Raw genomic sequence first — 13,132 nt, 5'->3', positions numbered from 1 at the left:
AGTCACTGGAGTAGAGAGAGAACAGAGTTAGTTAACATAATGTTAAGCTTGCTAACAGCTTTAACAACTGGTATTAATTACACTACACATGTTCTATGACTATCAAGCTCATAATTTCCAAGTAATTTCCTTGACATTATCTACCTGGCTAATTAACTAATGTCTCCTAACTGTTACATAATGCAATCCAAATAACTACCTGCTTTTCGTCAAGACTTTGCTTACCTTACCTGCCCCCTCCAGGGTCCACCAGCTACCATGATAGAGCCTCTACCCATCCGGGAAGGCCGCAAAAAACGAAGAAGGAACTCTGACCACGCTAGAGGAGGAGCCAAGGCAGAAGCTGCAGCACCAGAGGAGGAACAAGAAGAGGAGGTGCCGCTTAACATGGAGGACTTTCTACAGGCAGATGTGCCTTTGGAGGATGCTGAGGGAATGGAGGAGGTGTTTGCCTCTCTCAACTCTATGAAGAATGAGGTGGAGCTCATGAGGAAGCCACTGGGCACGTTTGAAAGCCCTGCACGCACCTGCAAAGAGCTGATGCTGTGCCACGCTGACTTTAAAGATGGTACATGCCATGTGTTTTATTAAGAAAGCTGCTAATGATTAATTGTTTTAATATTTTGAATGATGCATTATTAGCCCAGTTATGAAATTTAGGCTAAGTTAATCAATATTGACTATTCTTCACCCCCTGTTCAGGTGAGTACTGGATCGACCCAAACCAGGGCTGCAATAAAGATTCCATCAAAGTGTTTTGCAACTTCACTGCAGACGGGGAAACCTGCCTGCACCCTGATAAACGGTTCGAAACGGTAAGTCCTGAAACACAAATGTACGCTCAGTCTTGACTCAACCAATCCTAAACGACACACACACAGTCCACATCCAGGCGTGTCTAATCTGTGTCTTTACCACTCAACCCAGGTGAAACTGGCGGGCTGGAGCAAAGAGAAGCCAGGCAGCTGGTACAGCCAGTACAGAAAAGGAAAACAGGTAACATATTAAACATATCAGCTTGGGAAATCCACTGCATGTGGAGACACGATTTAGTGTATTCGTTTCTCTCAGCTGGACTACTGCAGCTCCTTTCTGGCAGGTGCTCCCTTGTCCACTATTAAACCCCTGCAACTCATTCAAAATGCAGCTCCTGCCTGGTTTTCAACCAACCTAAACGCTGCCACATCACCCCACTGCTGTGTTCACTTCACTGGCACCCTGTAGCTGCCTGCATTCAGTTTAAAACACTGATGTTCGCCTACAAAGCCAGAAATGGACCAGCCCCAAGTTACCTTAGAGAACTCATAAAACCCTGATCTGTACCACCCAACCTCTGATACACTAGTTTTGCTCGTCTTGATCTTCCACCCAGAACTCAAGGAAGACAAGGATCAAGTCTCTTATGTGCTAGCACCCAAGTGGTGGAACAAACTTCCCGTCTGTCCGAACATCTGAGTCTCTCGCTGTCTTCAAAAGACGACCCACCTCTTTACTAAGCACTTAAGCTGATCAATAACATGCACTTTCTAACCTTCATCAAACGTTGTTCTAACAGGGTTTCAGCAGATTTGTATCCTTGGACTGTTGTTTACTTAAACTAGAGTAGGAAAATGTTTACTGTGGAAGCACTTTTGTAAGTCGCTCTGGATAGGAGCGTCTGCTAAATGCAGAAAATGTAAGTCTCAAGGTAAATGTGTACTAAGATCTATCTGGGTGCATTTGAAAGGCATAACATTATGACACCTTTCAAACAGAACCAGCATTAACTTCTTCAATTTGAGCTACAGTAGCTTGTCTGTTGGATCGGACCACACGGGCCAGCCTTCGCCAGCCTTCGCTCCCCACATGCATCAGTGAGCCTTGCATCAGAGCCCCACATGCATCAGTGAGCCCATGACCCTGTCGCCGGTTTAACGCTGTTCCTTCCTTGGAGCACCTTTGATAGATACTGACCACTGCAGACCGGGAAGAGCTGCAGTTTTGGAGATGCTCTGACTCAGTCGTCTAGCCATCACAATTTGGCTCTTGTCAAAGTCACTCAAATCCTTACGCTTGCCCATTTTTCCTGCTTCTAACATGTCAACTCTGAGGATAAAATGTTTACTTGCTGCCTAATATATCCCACCCACTAACAGGTGGCGTGATGAAGAGATAATCAGTGTTGTTCACTTCACCTGTCAGTGGTCATAATGTTATACCTGGTCTTTTTTTTCTGTTGCAGCAAGACTATGCACAAAGTAAGATCTATAAAGACACAATTTGAAGATTTTCATAGATAATCAGACCTTTGGGATAAATTAAAATGTTGATGGCCTTTTTTCGTATTCCATCCGACCATCCATACAAATTTAATCTTGGCGCAAGGTGACCTTGGCAAAGATACTATTGTTAGATGTACTTTTGAATGGACTGTCAAAATAGCTGTATTTATACGGGCACTAGAAAGTCACCAGCTGTAATCTATCATAATTACTCAGAAGGAATTTGGAGGCCATGTCAGTGAGTTAAATGACATTATACTGTAGATGTTTTTACACCACTACATTAATACTATAAGCTGCTGTGTGTATTTATTCAAAGTGGAGATTCTGTCTTTTTTTTTTTTTTTTTTTTGGAGAAACAATTATATTCCAGTTGTAGAAATGGTGAACTCTCAACATGGACATGTACTTACATACTGTACATGTCCCTACAAGTGTATGCGAATTTGTAACGTAAGTTAAAAAAAGATAAGATTTTTATTCCTAGATAAGGATGAACTGTTCATTAGATATGTACAACTCCAAATCAGAAAAAAGTTGGGATAGTATGGACAATGCAAATAATAAAAAAAACACAGAGTTTCTTACATTTACTTTGACTTTTATTTGATTGCAGACAGGATGAACCTGAGATATTTCATGTTTTATCTGCTCAACTTCATTCATTTATTAATAAACATCCATTCCTGCATTTTAGCCCTGTAACACATTCCAAAAACAATTAGGACAGTAAAGCATTTACCTTACCACATTCTCTATTGGGGACAGGTCAGGACTGCAGGCAGGCCAGTCCAGTACCTGTACCCTCTTCTTCTGCAGCCATGCCTTTGTAATGTGTGCAGCTTGTGGTTCTGCATTGTCTTGTTGAAAAATGCATGGACGTCCCTGGAAAAGATGACGTCTTGAAGGCAGCATATGTTGCTCTAAGATCTCAATGTACATTTCTGCATTAATGCTGCATCACAGAAGCATACCTGTCAAGTTTTGGATTTAAAAATAAGGGAAATTTTCCACCGCGCACTTCGAGCCGTCCCACCAGCCCAACCGAGGTTCAGTATCCCTTACATTTTAAGACAGGTTTACAAGAAATCTAAAATAACCACCTGTGAACCACAAACTACAATTAGATGATCAGAATCTGATAGGCCTACCTTTGTTGACACTGAAATGCTGTGGACATTCCTACATATGTAATTCTTATAATACAGCCTAAATGAAAACACAAAAGGGAATTGAAGCACATTTATTTATTTTACATATTTTCAGCATATATACACATTGCTTGTCTTAAAGTGAAACACGTTTTATTTTCTTCTGCTCTTTAGAAAGGTAAATTCGATGTCCCATTTCTCTAGATATTTACATGCAGTCTTTACTTTTTTGGCAGGAATGCCCTCTCTCTCCTTGCATCCATCCATCTCTCCCTGTTCCAGGTTTGTTCCCGCTGTCCGCACTAACCTCGTGAGAACTGCCACTTGCAGCAGCCTGGGTGGCAGTTCTCGCGAGGTTAGTGACATTTCAATTTGGAGAGGCACAGGAATGTTTTTGAAAATTATAATATAATACGGGAAATTTACGGGAAAATACTAATACGGGAGGACGGCAGGAAAGAGGGGTAAAATACGGTAGTTTCCCGGACAAAACGGGAGACTTGACAGGTATGCACAGAAGTGTAAATGACCTTTGCCAAGGGCACTGACACAGCCCCATAACATGACAGACCCTGGCTTTTGGGCTTATTGCTAATAACAGTCTTGATGGTCCTTTTCATCTTTGGTCCGGAGCACACAGCATCCATTTTTTTTCCAAAAAGACCTGGAAAGCTGATTCATCTGACCACAATACACGTTTCCACTGTGTGATGGTCCATCCTAGATGCCTCCGAGCCAAGAGAAGTTGATGCCACTTCTGGACATGGTTAACATAAGGCTTTTTTTTGCACAGTAAAGTTTTAAGTGTGCATGTAACTCTGTATTGTAGTGCTTGACAAAGGTCTACTAAAGTAATCCCTCACCCATGTGGTTATATCAGCTATTGTTGAGTGGCGGTTCTTGATGCAGTGCCGTCTGAGAGATCAAAGATCACGGGTTCAGCTTAAGCTTGCACCCTTGGCCTTTACTCACTGAAATTCCTCCTGATTCCTTTAAATGTTTAATGATATTATGCACTGTAGAGGGAGAAATATGCAAATCCCTGTTAATTTTTCTTTGAGTTACATTGTTTTTAAACATTTTAATTATTGCTCATCAAAGACTCAGCCTTTCCTGGATGCTGCTTTTGTACCAAACCATGATTACAATCACCTGGTTGGAATCACATAATCGTTTAGTTTTTTCACCTCATTATTAGCCCTAAATTGCCCGCATCCTAACTTTTTTTGGAATGTGTTGCAGGCCTGAAATGCAGAAATGGAGGTTTATTAATAAATGAAATATCTCAGGTTTAAACTGTCTGCAATCAAATAAAAGTCAAAATAAATGTAAGGAACTCATTTCAAGCATTTTTTTGTTTATTTGCATTTTCCATACTGTCCCAACTTTGGGGTTGTAATTATATAAAGAAAAAAGGCTTGGGGATTATGCCCTGGAATAACAGACTTGTAATGCTAGGCCTGCTTGTAAATGGAATTGAAAAATAAGAAAATAAATAATGAATGCAGTCCTGAAAAAGAAATTAGTATTTGTCTGCGTTTCTAAGCCTCAGGCCAAACTCTCATGAGTGCATATGAAATATCTCCATCAGTCCCGGCTCATTAGAGAATAGTTCAGAGCCGGTGGAGGCTTTGCTCACCGCAAGCTCATTCATACAGTTTGACACATGTGACCTTGTCAGAGAGATTCACTCGGTCAGATGTCACTCTGCATGCTTTATGAATAAAGTGTGTGTGTGTGTGGATGCAGTTTTTATTAAAGCACCCGCTTAGCTGGGTCCATCAGGAACAGTGTCTGGAGTTATTTTGTTTCCAACCTCCATGATGCCACCTGCTTTCACTAATGAGCTCCAAAAAAAGAGAACATGATTAGTGAAATCTGTTGACAAGTATGGCTTCATGCTCAGCTTAGCAGTAAACACTTGCGCCCTTGATATGCCAGGTTGAGCGTCCTCGACGTGCCCCGTATGTCGATCAGCTGTCCAGATTTACGTTTTGCCTTTTCAAAATCTAAACGAGTTCATGTTTTTCTGGTTGCAGTTTTCCTACATGGATGCTGATGGTATCACGGTCCCTGTGGTCCAGCTGACCTTCCTGAAGCTTCTGAGTGCTACAGGCAGACAGACGTTTACCTACGTGTGCCAGAACTCCGCCGGCTGGTACGACTCCACCAGCCGTGGGTACCAGCATGCTCTGCGCTTCCGCGCTGGCAACGACGAGGAGATGACGCAAGCCAAGACGTCCTTCATTATGCCTCTGTACGACGGCTGCCAGGTACGTGATCGATATGAAGGTCTTGATGAGTGGAAGGAAACCAAGCTACTCTGTATAAATTTACTGGCCACTTTATTAGGTATTAGGTTTATTAGGTATTTTAATTATAAAAAATGTCCCAACTATTCTGGAAATAGGGTGAGTTGGTACCTGGTAACTCAACGTCTCTTAAACTCTAAAACTTTGAAACTCGATGCCCTTCGTCAAGAAACTTGTACCCTTAAACTTGACGTTTTTCTTAAACTCGATGTGTGTTTGACTGCCGTTTTGTTCAGCGCTCGTCTTGAGTGGTGCGGTAAAACGTAATCAAATGAGACAAATCTGCATTTGATTGGAATAAACGTCAAATTCACTCTGAAAGTGTTGACATACACCCTTTTTGCTGCCAAAACAGTCCTGACCTGACAAGGCATGGACTCCACTACACCCCTGAAGGTGTGCTGTTCTATCTGGCACCAAGATGTTAGCAGCAGATCCTTTAACTCCTGTAAGTTGTGAGGTGGGGCCTCCATGGATCGGACTTGTTTGTCCAGCACATCCCACAGATGCTTCATTGGATTGAGGTCTGGGGAATTTGGAGGCCAATTCAACATCTCAAGTCGTTGTTCCTTCCTTGGACCACTTTTGATAGATACTGAACACTGCAGACCGGGAACACCCCACAAGAGCTGCAGTTTTGGAGATGCTCTGACCCAGTCGTCTAGCCATCACAATTTGGCCCGTGTCAGACTCGCTCAAATCCTTACACTTGCCCATTTTTCCTGCTTCTAACACATCAACTTTGAGGATAAAATGTTCACTTGCTGCCTAATATATCCCACTCACTATCAGGTGACGTGATGAAGAGATAATCAATGTTATTCACTTCACCTGGTCACTTCACAGTGGTCATAATGATATGCCTGGTTGGTGTATGTATGTGTTTAGCTTGATTTTCCTTCTGTTTCACTCTTAAGCTTGTGTTTAGAAAAAAAAAAGCTTAACGTGACTTAATGTATTAAAAGAACGACATAGGAACACTAAACCTTATTACCACCCATAAGTAAAAAAATAAATTCTGGGACCCCCTTGACACAAGTTATAATATTACATAAATAATTATAATATTAAAAATAACATTAATAATTAAAATATTGTTCTGACGGAGGAAAAAAGGTTTTGCATCGTTGCTCATGGGAAGTTCGGTAAATCCATGTGATCAGCCATAACATTAAAACCACCTCCTTGTTTCTACACTCACTGTCCATTTTATCAGCTCTACTTACCATATAGAAGCACTTTGTAGTTCTATAATTACTTACTACAATTATCCATCTGTTTCTCTGCATGCTTTGTTAGGCCCCTTTCATGCTGTTCTTTAATGGTCAGGACCACTACAGAGTAGGTATTAGTTGGGTGGTGGGTCATTCTCAAAACTGCAGTGACACTGACATGGTGGTGGTGTGTTATTGTGTGTTGTGCTGGTATGAGTGGATAAGACACAGCAATGCTGATGGAGTTTTTAAACACCTCACTGTCACTGCTGGACTGAGAATAGTCCACCAACCAAAAACATCCAGCCAACAGCGCCCTGTGGGCAGCGTCCTGTGACCACTGATGAAGGTCTAGAAGATGACCAACTCAAACAGCAGCAATAGATGAGCGATCGTCTCTGACTTTACATCTGCAAGGTGAACCAGCTAGGTAGGAGTGTCTAATAGAGTGGACAGTGAGTGGACACGGTATTTAAAAACTCCAGCAGCATTGCTGTGTCTTATCCACTCATACCAGCACAACACACACTAACACACCACCACCATGTCAGTGTCACTGCAGTGCTGAGAACGACCCACCACCCAAATAACACCTGCTCTGTAGTGCTCCTGGGAGAGTCCTGACCATTGAAGAACAGCATGAAAAGGGGCTAACAAAGCATGCCGAGAAACAGATGGACTACAGTCAGTAATTGTAGAACTACAAAGTGCTTCTATATGGTAAGTGGAGCTGATAAAATGGACAATGTGTGTAGAAACAAGGAGGTGGTTTTAATGTTATGGCTGATCGGTGTATATGACCTCACAAGAGATCTCTCATATGCCAACATCGTATTGACTTTCCTGTCCCATTACATGAGATTATTTTTACTCTTCTCATTCAAATGCAACGGGACATCCCGCTAGGCTCTATGGTGGCAGCCCCCTGGTTGAGAACCACTGACCTAAAGCATTTCTATGTAATGAGAACAGCAAGTAATGGTGAAATTTTATTCATGACATTTTCATTTTAGTTAATTTATTCACCCAGTGACTCATTTCGATGTGTACATGGCTTATGTCATAGATAATTTATGTATTCTTATGGAAATGTCATTTTGTTATCTTGTTTACAGTGTAATAGATCTGTGTATGATAAACTGAAGAAATAATGATTCGGTTTTTGTCAACAATTTGTTATTCAGAACACAGTAATAACAGCAGGTATTATGCTCTCTGAGAGGCTCGGAGAAATCCTCGACTGCTAATATTGTTCATTAAATACAACATCTCAGACTTCCCACAGTTCTTTGTGTAATCTGAACATTCTGTGATGGCAAATTTGCACATAGAAAATATTCAAATATGCTCTGACTGTGTGAAATAGTGTAATATTCATCCATTCATTAGTAGGGCAGTAGTGCAGAAGAAAACAGTAGGATCTTCAGTCGATTTATACACCTGGACCCAAATGCAGTGGTACCTTAAACTTAACATCAGTTACTGTGACTGGCATTGAGTTTAAAAGGCTTTGAGTTTTAAGGTATTTTGTCCCATAAGGATGTATGGGAAACCTGTTAATGCGTTCCATGGTCCTGTGGAACTGCATATATTTTAGGATTATGTAAAATAATGGGGTTGTTTTTGACTCTTATACAATGAAAATAACACAAACAATGTAAAATCACTAAAATAAAAAGAAGCTCAAGCTGTAACACAAGTTTCAAAGTGAAACAGTGAGAAAAATCCAGATAAACACAGATACATGTGGACGCTTTTAGAGTGAATCTGCCGGTTAGTCCACACAAATGCAGTTTTGTCTCATATGCACACTTTGATGACGTATTACCGCACCACTCAAGCTAAGGGCTGAACAAAGCTGCTGGGTTTTTCTCCCCATTTTCCTCCCGATTTAGCGCACTCAATTTTGTCTTCCGCTGCTGAGAGATACCAGATTGCATCCAGGGAGAGCACATCGCTGTACACGCCTCTTCCGACATGTGCACAGCCCTCCTCTACTCTTTTGATAGGGTTTGAGTCCCTATCAGTGCTGTCGGGCGTCTATATACTGACATGATTGTCTAAAGGACCTGCCCTGCGATTGGTTGGCATCCTGTCCAGTTACTGTAATATGCCTAGGAAACCAGACCCACCCCAACCCTGACCAGGATAAAGCGGTGATAAAAAATTTTTTTTAAAATCAATTAAATTAATTAAGATTTTTCTTATATTGGATATAAACAATATTGTTTTCTCATTTTAATTAACATATTTTTAAATAGCACTAATAGTGTATTTTACCTTATAACCCCAAATTAGATAAAGTTGACAGTGCAGAAAATGCAAATAAAAATAAATCCACTGTTTTTGGGCGGCCTGGTGGCTTGGTAGGTAGCACTGTCGCCTCACAGCAAGAATGTCCTGGGTGGAGCGCTCTGGGTCCTTTCTGTGTGGAGTTTGCATGTTCTCCCCGTGTCAGTGTGAGTTTCCCCCCACGTCAGTGTGAGTTTCCCCCCACAGTCCAAAGACATGCAGTCAGGTTAATTGGAGATTAAAATTACCCGGCCCCCAGGTGGCGCAGTGGGATATTTTGCTTGCACACCAGCACCGAGTTTCTGAACCCCTCGGTTCGAAACTTGGTGTTGCCTCCTGTCAGCTGGGCACCATCTAGCAGGCATAATTGGCAGTGCCTGCAGCAGATACTAATTGGCCACCATATCTGCAGGGTGGGGGCCGGACTATGTGTGGGTGGGTGGGTGGGTCTTCATACGCTGTGTAAGGACCCTGATTGGCGGAGAAGACGCCTGTGCAGAAAGCAGGGGCGAGAAGAGGAGGGCTGTGCACGTGTCGGAAGTGGTGTGTACAGCGACGTGCTCTCCTCGGATGCAATCTGGTATCTCTGGTAGCAGTTGAAGACAAAATTGAGTGTGCTAAATCGGGAGGTAAATGGGAAGAAATGCATAAAAAAAAAATTACCCTAGGTGTAAATATGTGTGTGTGTGTGTTTGCCCTGTGATAAATTTACTTTGTTATTTCAATGCAGGCAGTATGAATCCAATATTTTATATTTTGCCTGGTCAACTTCAGAGAGAAAAACCTAAATCTAGACATTTCACAGCATGGCAACCCAGTATATACATATAGCCTGAATAAATTAAGGCCCCTCTGACAAACATGTTTTAGCCTGCTGCTTTTTAATCTGCCAGTGGTGGACTGTCACAGAAAAAGAGTCACGTTTGCTCTTCTGTGAATCATCCACCTCTTATACAGGTGTCTTTACCAGGGAGCAGAGGTTGCATTTGCAACAGTGATGATGAGCCCAGTGGGCTAGCATTTCCCCAACCCACCTAACTCAAGATTTTCTAAAACAGAATCTGAAGATGCTTGCATGGCTTAGCCCATCTTTTAACTTGAATCTGATTCAAATAATTGGAGGATTTTGGCAACCTGATAAGCTTGGGGAGCTAAGACAGTTTGCCAAGTGAAAATCCTCTAAGATTTACCACAGTGGTGAGAAAAAGAGGTGTAATTGTCAACAATGGCAATCAACCAGAATACTAATGTTACCTCACGCCCTTAACCACATCAACAAGTTATTGTAATATTGTTACACAGCTGCAGGTTTGAGATGTGCATTTATAGAAAAAGAAAAGATTTTTAGGGAAGGCTTGTAGCTTCAGTACAAATCTAAAAAAGCAAATGTGCCGCTCAGGTGGCACAGCGGTAAAAACACACGCTGGAACCAGAGCTGGGATCTCGAATACATCGTATCGAATCTCAGCTCTGCCTGCAGGCTAGGCTGAGCCGCCACATGAACAACGATTGGCCTGTTGTTCAGATATGGGTGGGATTAAGCCGGATGGGGTCTCTCTCTCATAACTAATGCAATTACGACCTCTGCTGGCTGATTGATGGCGCCTGCACAGAGATGAGAAAAAAAGAGTGCTCTCAGGGTGTGTCTCTCCATACACAACACTGAGTTGCACTGCACTCGTCAAAGTGTAGGTGATAAGATGCATACGGCGTGCTGCCCACGTGTCGGAGCGGGCGTGGGTTAGCTTCGTTCTCCTCAATCAGAGCAGGGATTTCTCCCACAGTCCAAAGACAAGCAAGTGAGGTGAATTAGAGACACAAAATTGTCCATGACTATACGTAAAATACGTGAATTTACGAATCTTGTGTAACCAGTAATTACCTGTCAAGTAAACATAGTGTGTAAAACATGCCGATAAAATCCTAATAAATAAATAAATACATTGTTAGTCAACTATGACTGTTGCGATGCAGTGATTTTTGTTCATTGAATTCTGTTTATTCATGCCCTGTTTTGTGTTTTGCAGACACGTCTAGGTCAAGACAGGACAGTTCTAGAGATCAACTCCCCAAGATCGGAGCTGCTCCCGATTATGGACGTTTCCGCATTAGACTTTGGAAATACCAACCAGAAATTTGGCTTTGAGATCGGACCTGTGTGTTTTAATGGTTAAGCATTAATCAGACTAAAGACTAGTTTTTCAATTACAGACTCTAGACGTCATTGCCACATGCTTTATTTATTATTCATGTGGCATGCGTTTTTTATGTCAACATTTCAAGCACCACATCATGAGAGGACAAGAGATCCCAGGAGGCACCCCTGAGGAAACCAAGCACATTTATCAAGGGAAAGCTATCCACGATATTTGAATTCCATGTTCCTGTCGTCTGCTCACCTACGGTGTGAATTATGTGGTATGACTGGTTTGGATTAATAAGCCGTGTCCAGCAAAACTGACACTGAATAGCAGATACAGTCTCTCCCATTCACAGCCCGTTTTGCCTGTCACCTGCGCTATGGTCCACTTAGCCCACAGTGTAGCGGCAGACTTTAATATTAGTGCCATGGATCACATGCTTGTTTGTTTTTATTTGTAATGTCATTTTAAATTAATCTGCCACTCGAAGGAACAGCTACAGCATTAAGGGTTACACATTTAAATGTTTTGTTTTCACTGGCTTTGCCTTACATCGGCTGCATCACGGTGTAAACAGAAGCAAATTTATACCTCAAAACAGTTTTGACAAGGAATTGCCGTCCGGATCTAGTTAATTGTTTTTTCCGAGATGCTTTCTGTCACACATAAGCCTTGCAGCATTGCTCATCTTTAATCAGTGTGTCATCATAAATAAACATGTGCCATTTGTGCTTGCCAGGCAGGAGGGGGGTCTGTGCAGCAGCGTATTAATATGTAAAGTAGTCAAATCACTTAGATTGCTTGTTATTTCTAACAGGCCAGGTCATGTGGTCTCATTTCATTTGTCCATGTCTTACAGGTTCTACACATTAGATATGATCCGTTCTGAACTCAGTGTTAGCTTAAAAATGCTTACATGTTTTTTTCAAGGTAAACTCTATTTATATAATCTACACATTTTAAGGGATTATCACAGACAATATGAACATGTCTTCCTGTACTAAGGAAAGAAATCTCTTTACTCAAGTCGTTGTTAAATTTCATTAACAAACATCACAAATTATGATTATTATATTTTTAATTCATTTACAATAAACACAACATCCAGATAAGTGAGACCTGGGCTCAGCAACCACCCAAAAACACTAAGAGCAAGGCAGGAATACACTCTAAAATGGGCCTCAGCACATCTCAGGACGACACACTAACCAATTCACTCACCTACTCACATCTAGGGGCAATTTAGAGCGGCACAGTTAGAGTATCTGGAGGTAGACAATGTAAAGCAAACATAAGACAAACAAATTCATTACAGACAAGGGCTACACTATACTAGCTGCGCCAAATTCCAAACAACAACCATAATGAAGTAATATCCACTAGTAGAAAGATCAGATCTGAAGCCGTACCAGCAGGTTCCATGTTGAGCTGAGGTGTGTCTCAAACTGTTAACATACTTAGAATAGATGCAATTATTGCACCATTGGTAATTGTGTTGTCATTACCATTTCATGTGATAATATGCAACATGTATTTTACACTACACTGGAAAGCATACACTGATCAGCCATAACATTAATAGCACCTCCTTGTTTCTACATTCACTGTCCATTTTATCAGCTCTACTTACCATATAGAAGCACTTTGTAGTTCTACAATTACTGACTGCCGTCCATCTGTTTCTCTGCATATCTTTTTAGCCTGCTTTCACCCTGATCAATGGTCAAGACCACCACAGAGCAGGTATTATTCAGGTGATTG

General features: G+C 41.6%; 1 protein-coding gene across 1 annotated transcript in view; it reads left to right on the top strand.

Moving 5' to 3' along the window:
• The window catches only part of col5a3a (collagen, type V, alpha 3a), a 180,503-nt gene extending 167,581 nt beyond the window's left edge, over positions 1–12,922 (top strand). The window contains exons 63-67 of the mRNA XM_063015234.1: positions 244–568; positions 703–815; positions 928–996; positions 5,452–5,685; positions 11,258–12,922. Coding sequence (XP_062871304.1) covers positions 244–568; positions 703–815; positions 928–996; positions 5,452–5,685; positions 11,258–11,404 — 888 coding nt within the window. The 3' untranslated portion in view covers positions 11,405–12,922. The remainder of the gene's footprint in view (positions 1–243; positions 569–702; positions 816–927; positions 997–5,451; positions 5,686–11,257) is intronic.
• The last annotated feature ends 210 nt before the right edge of the window (positions 12,923–13,132 follow it).

The sequence above is a fragment of the Trichomycterus rosablanca genome, chromosome 2 (genome assembly GCF_030014385.1).
Source record: "Trichomycterus rosablanca isolate fTriRos1 chromosome 2, fTriRos1.hap1, whole genome shotgun sequence".
Lineage (NCBI taxonomy): Eukaryota > Metazoa > Chordata > Actinopteri > Siluriformes > Trichomycteridae > Trichomycterus > Trichomycterus rosablanca.
Note: the sequence above shows the minus strand (reverse complement) of the source record. Positions and strands in the feature narration are given on the sequence as shown.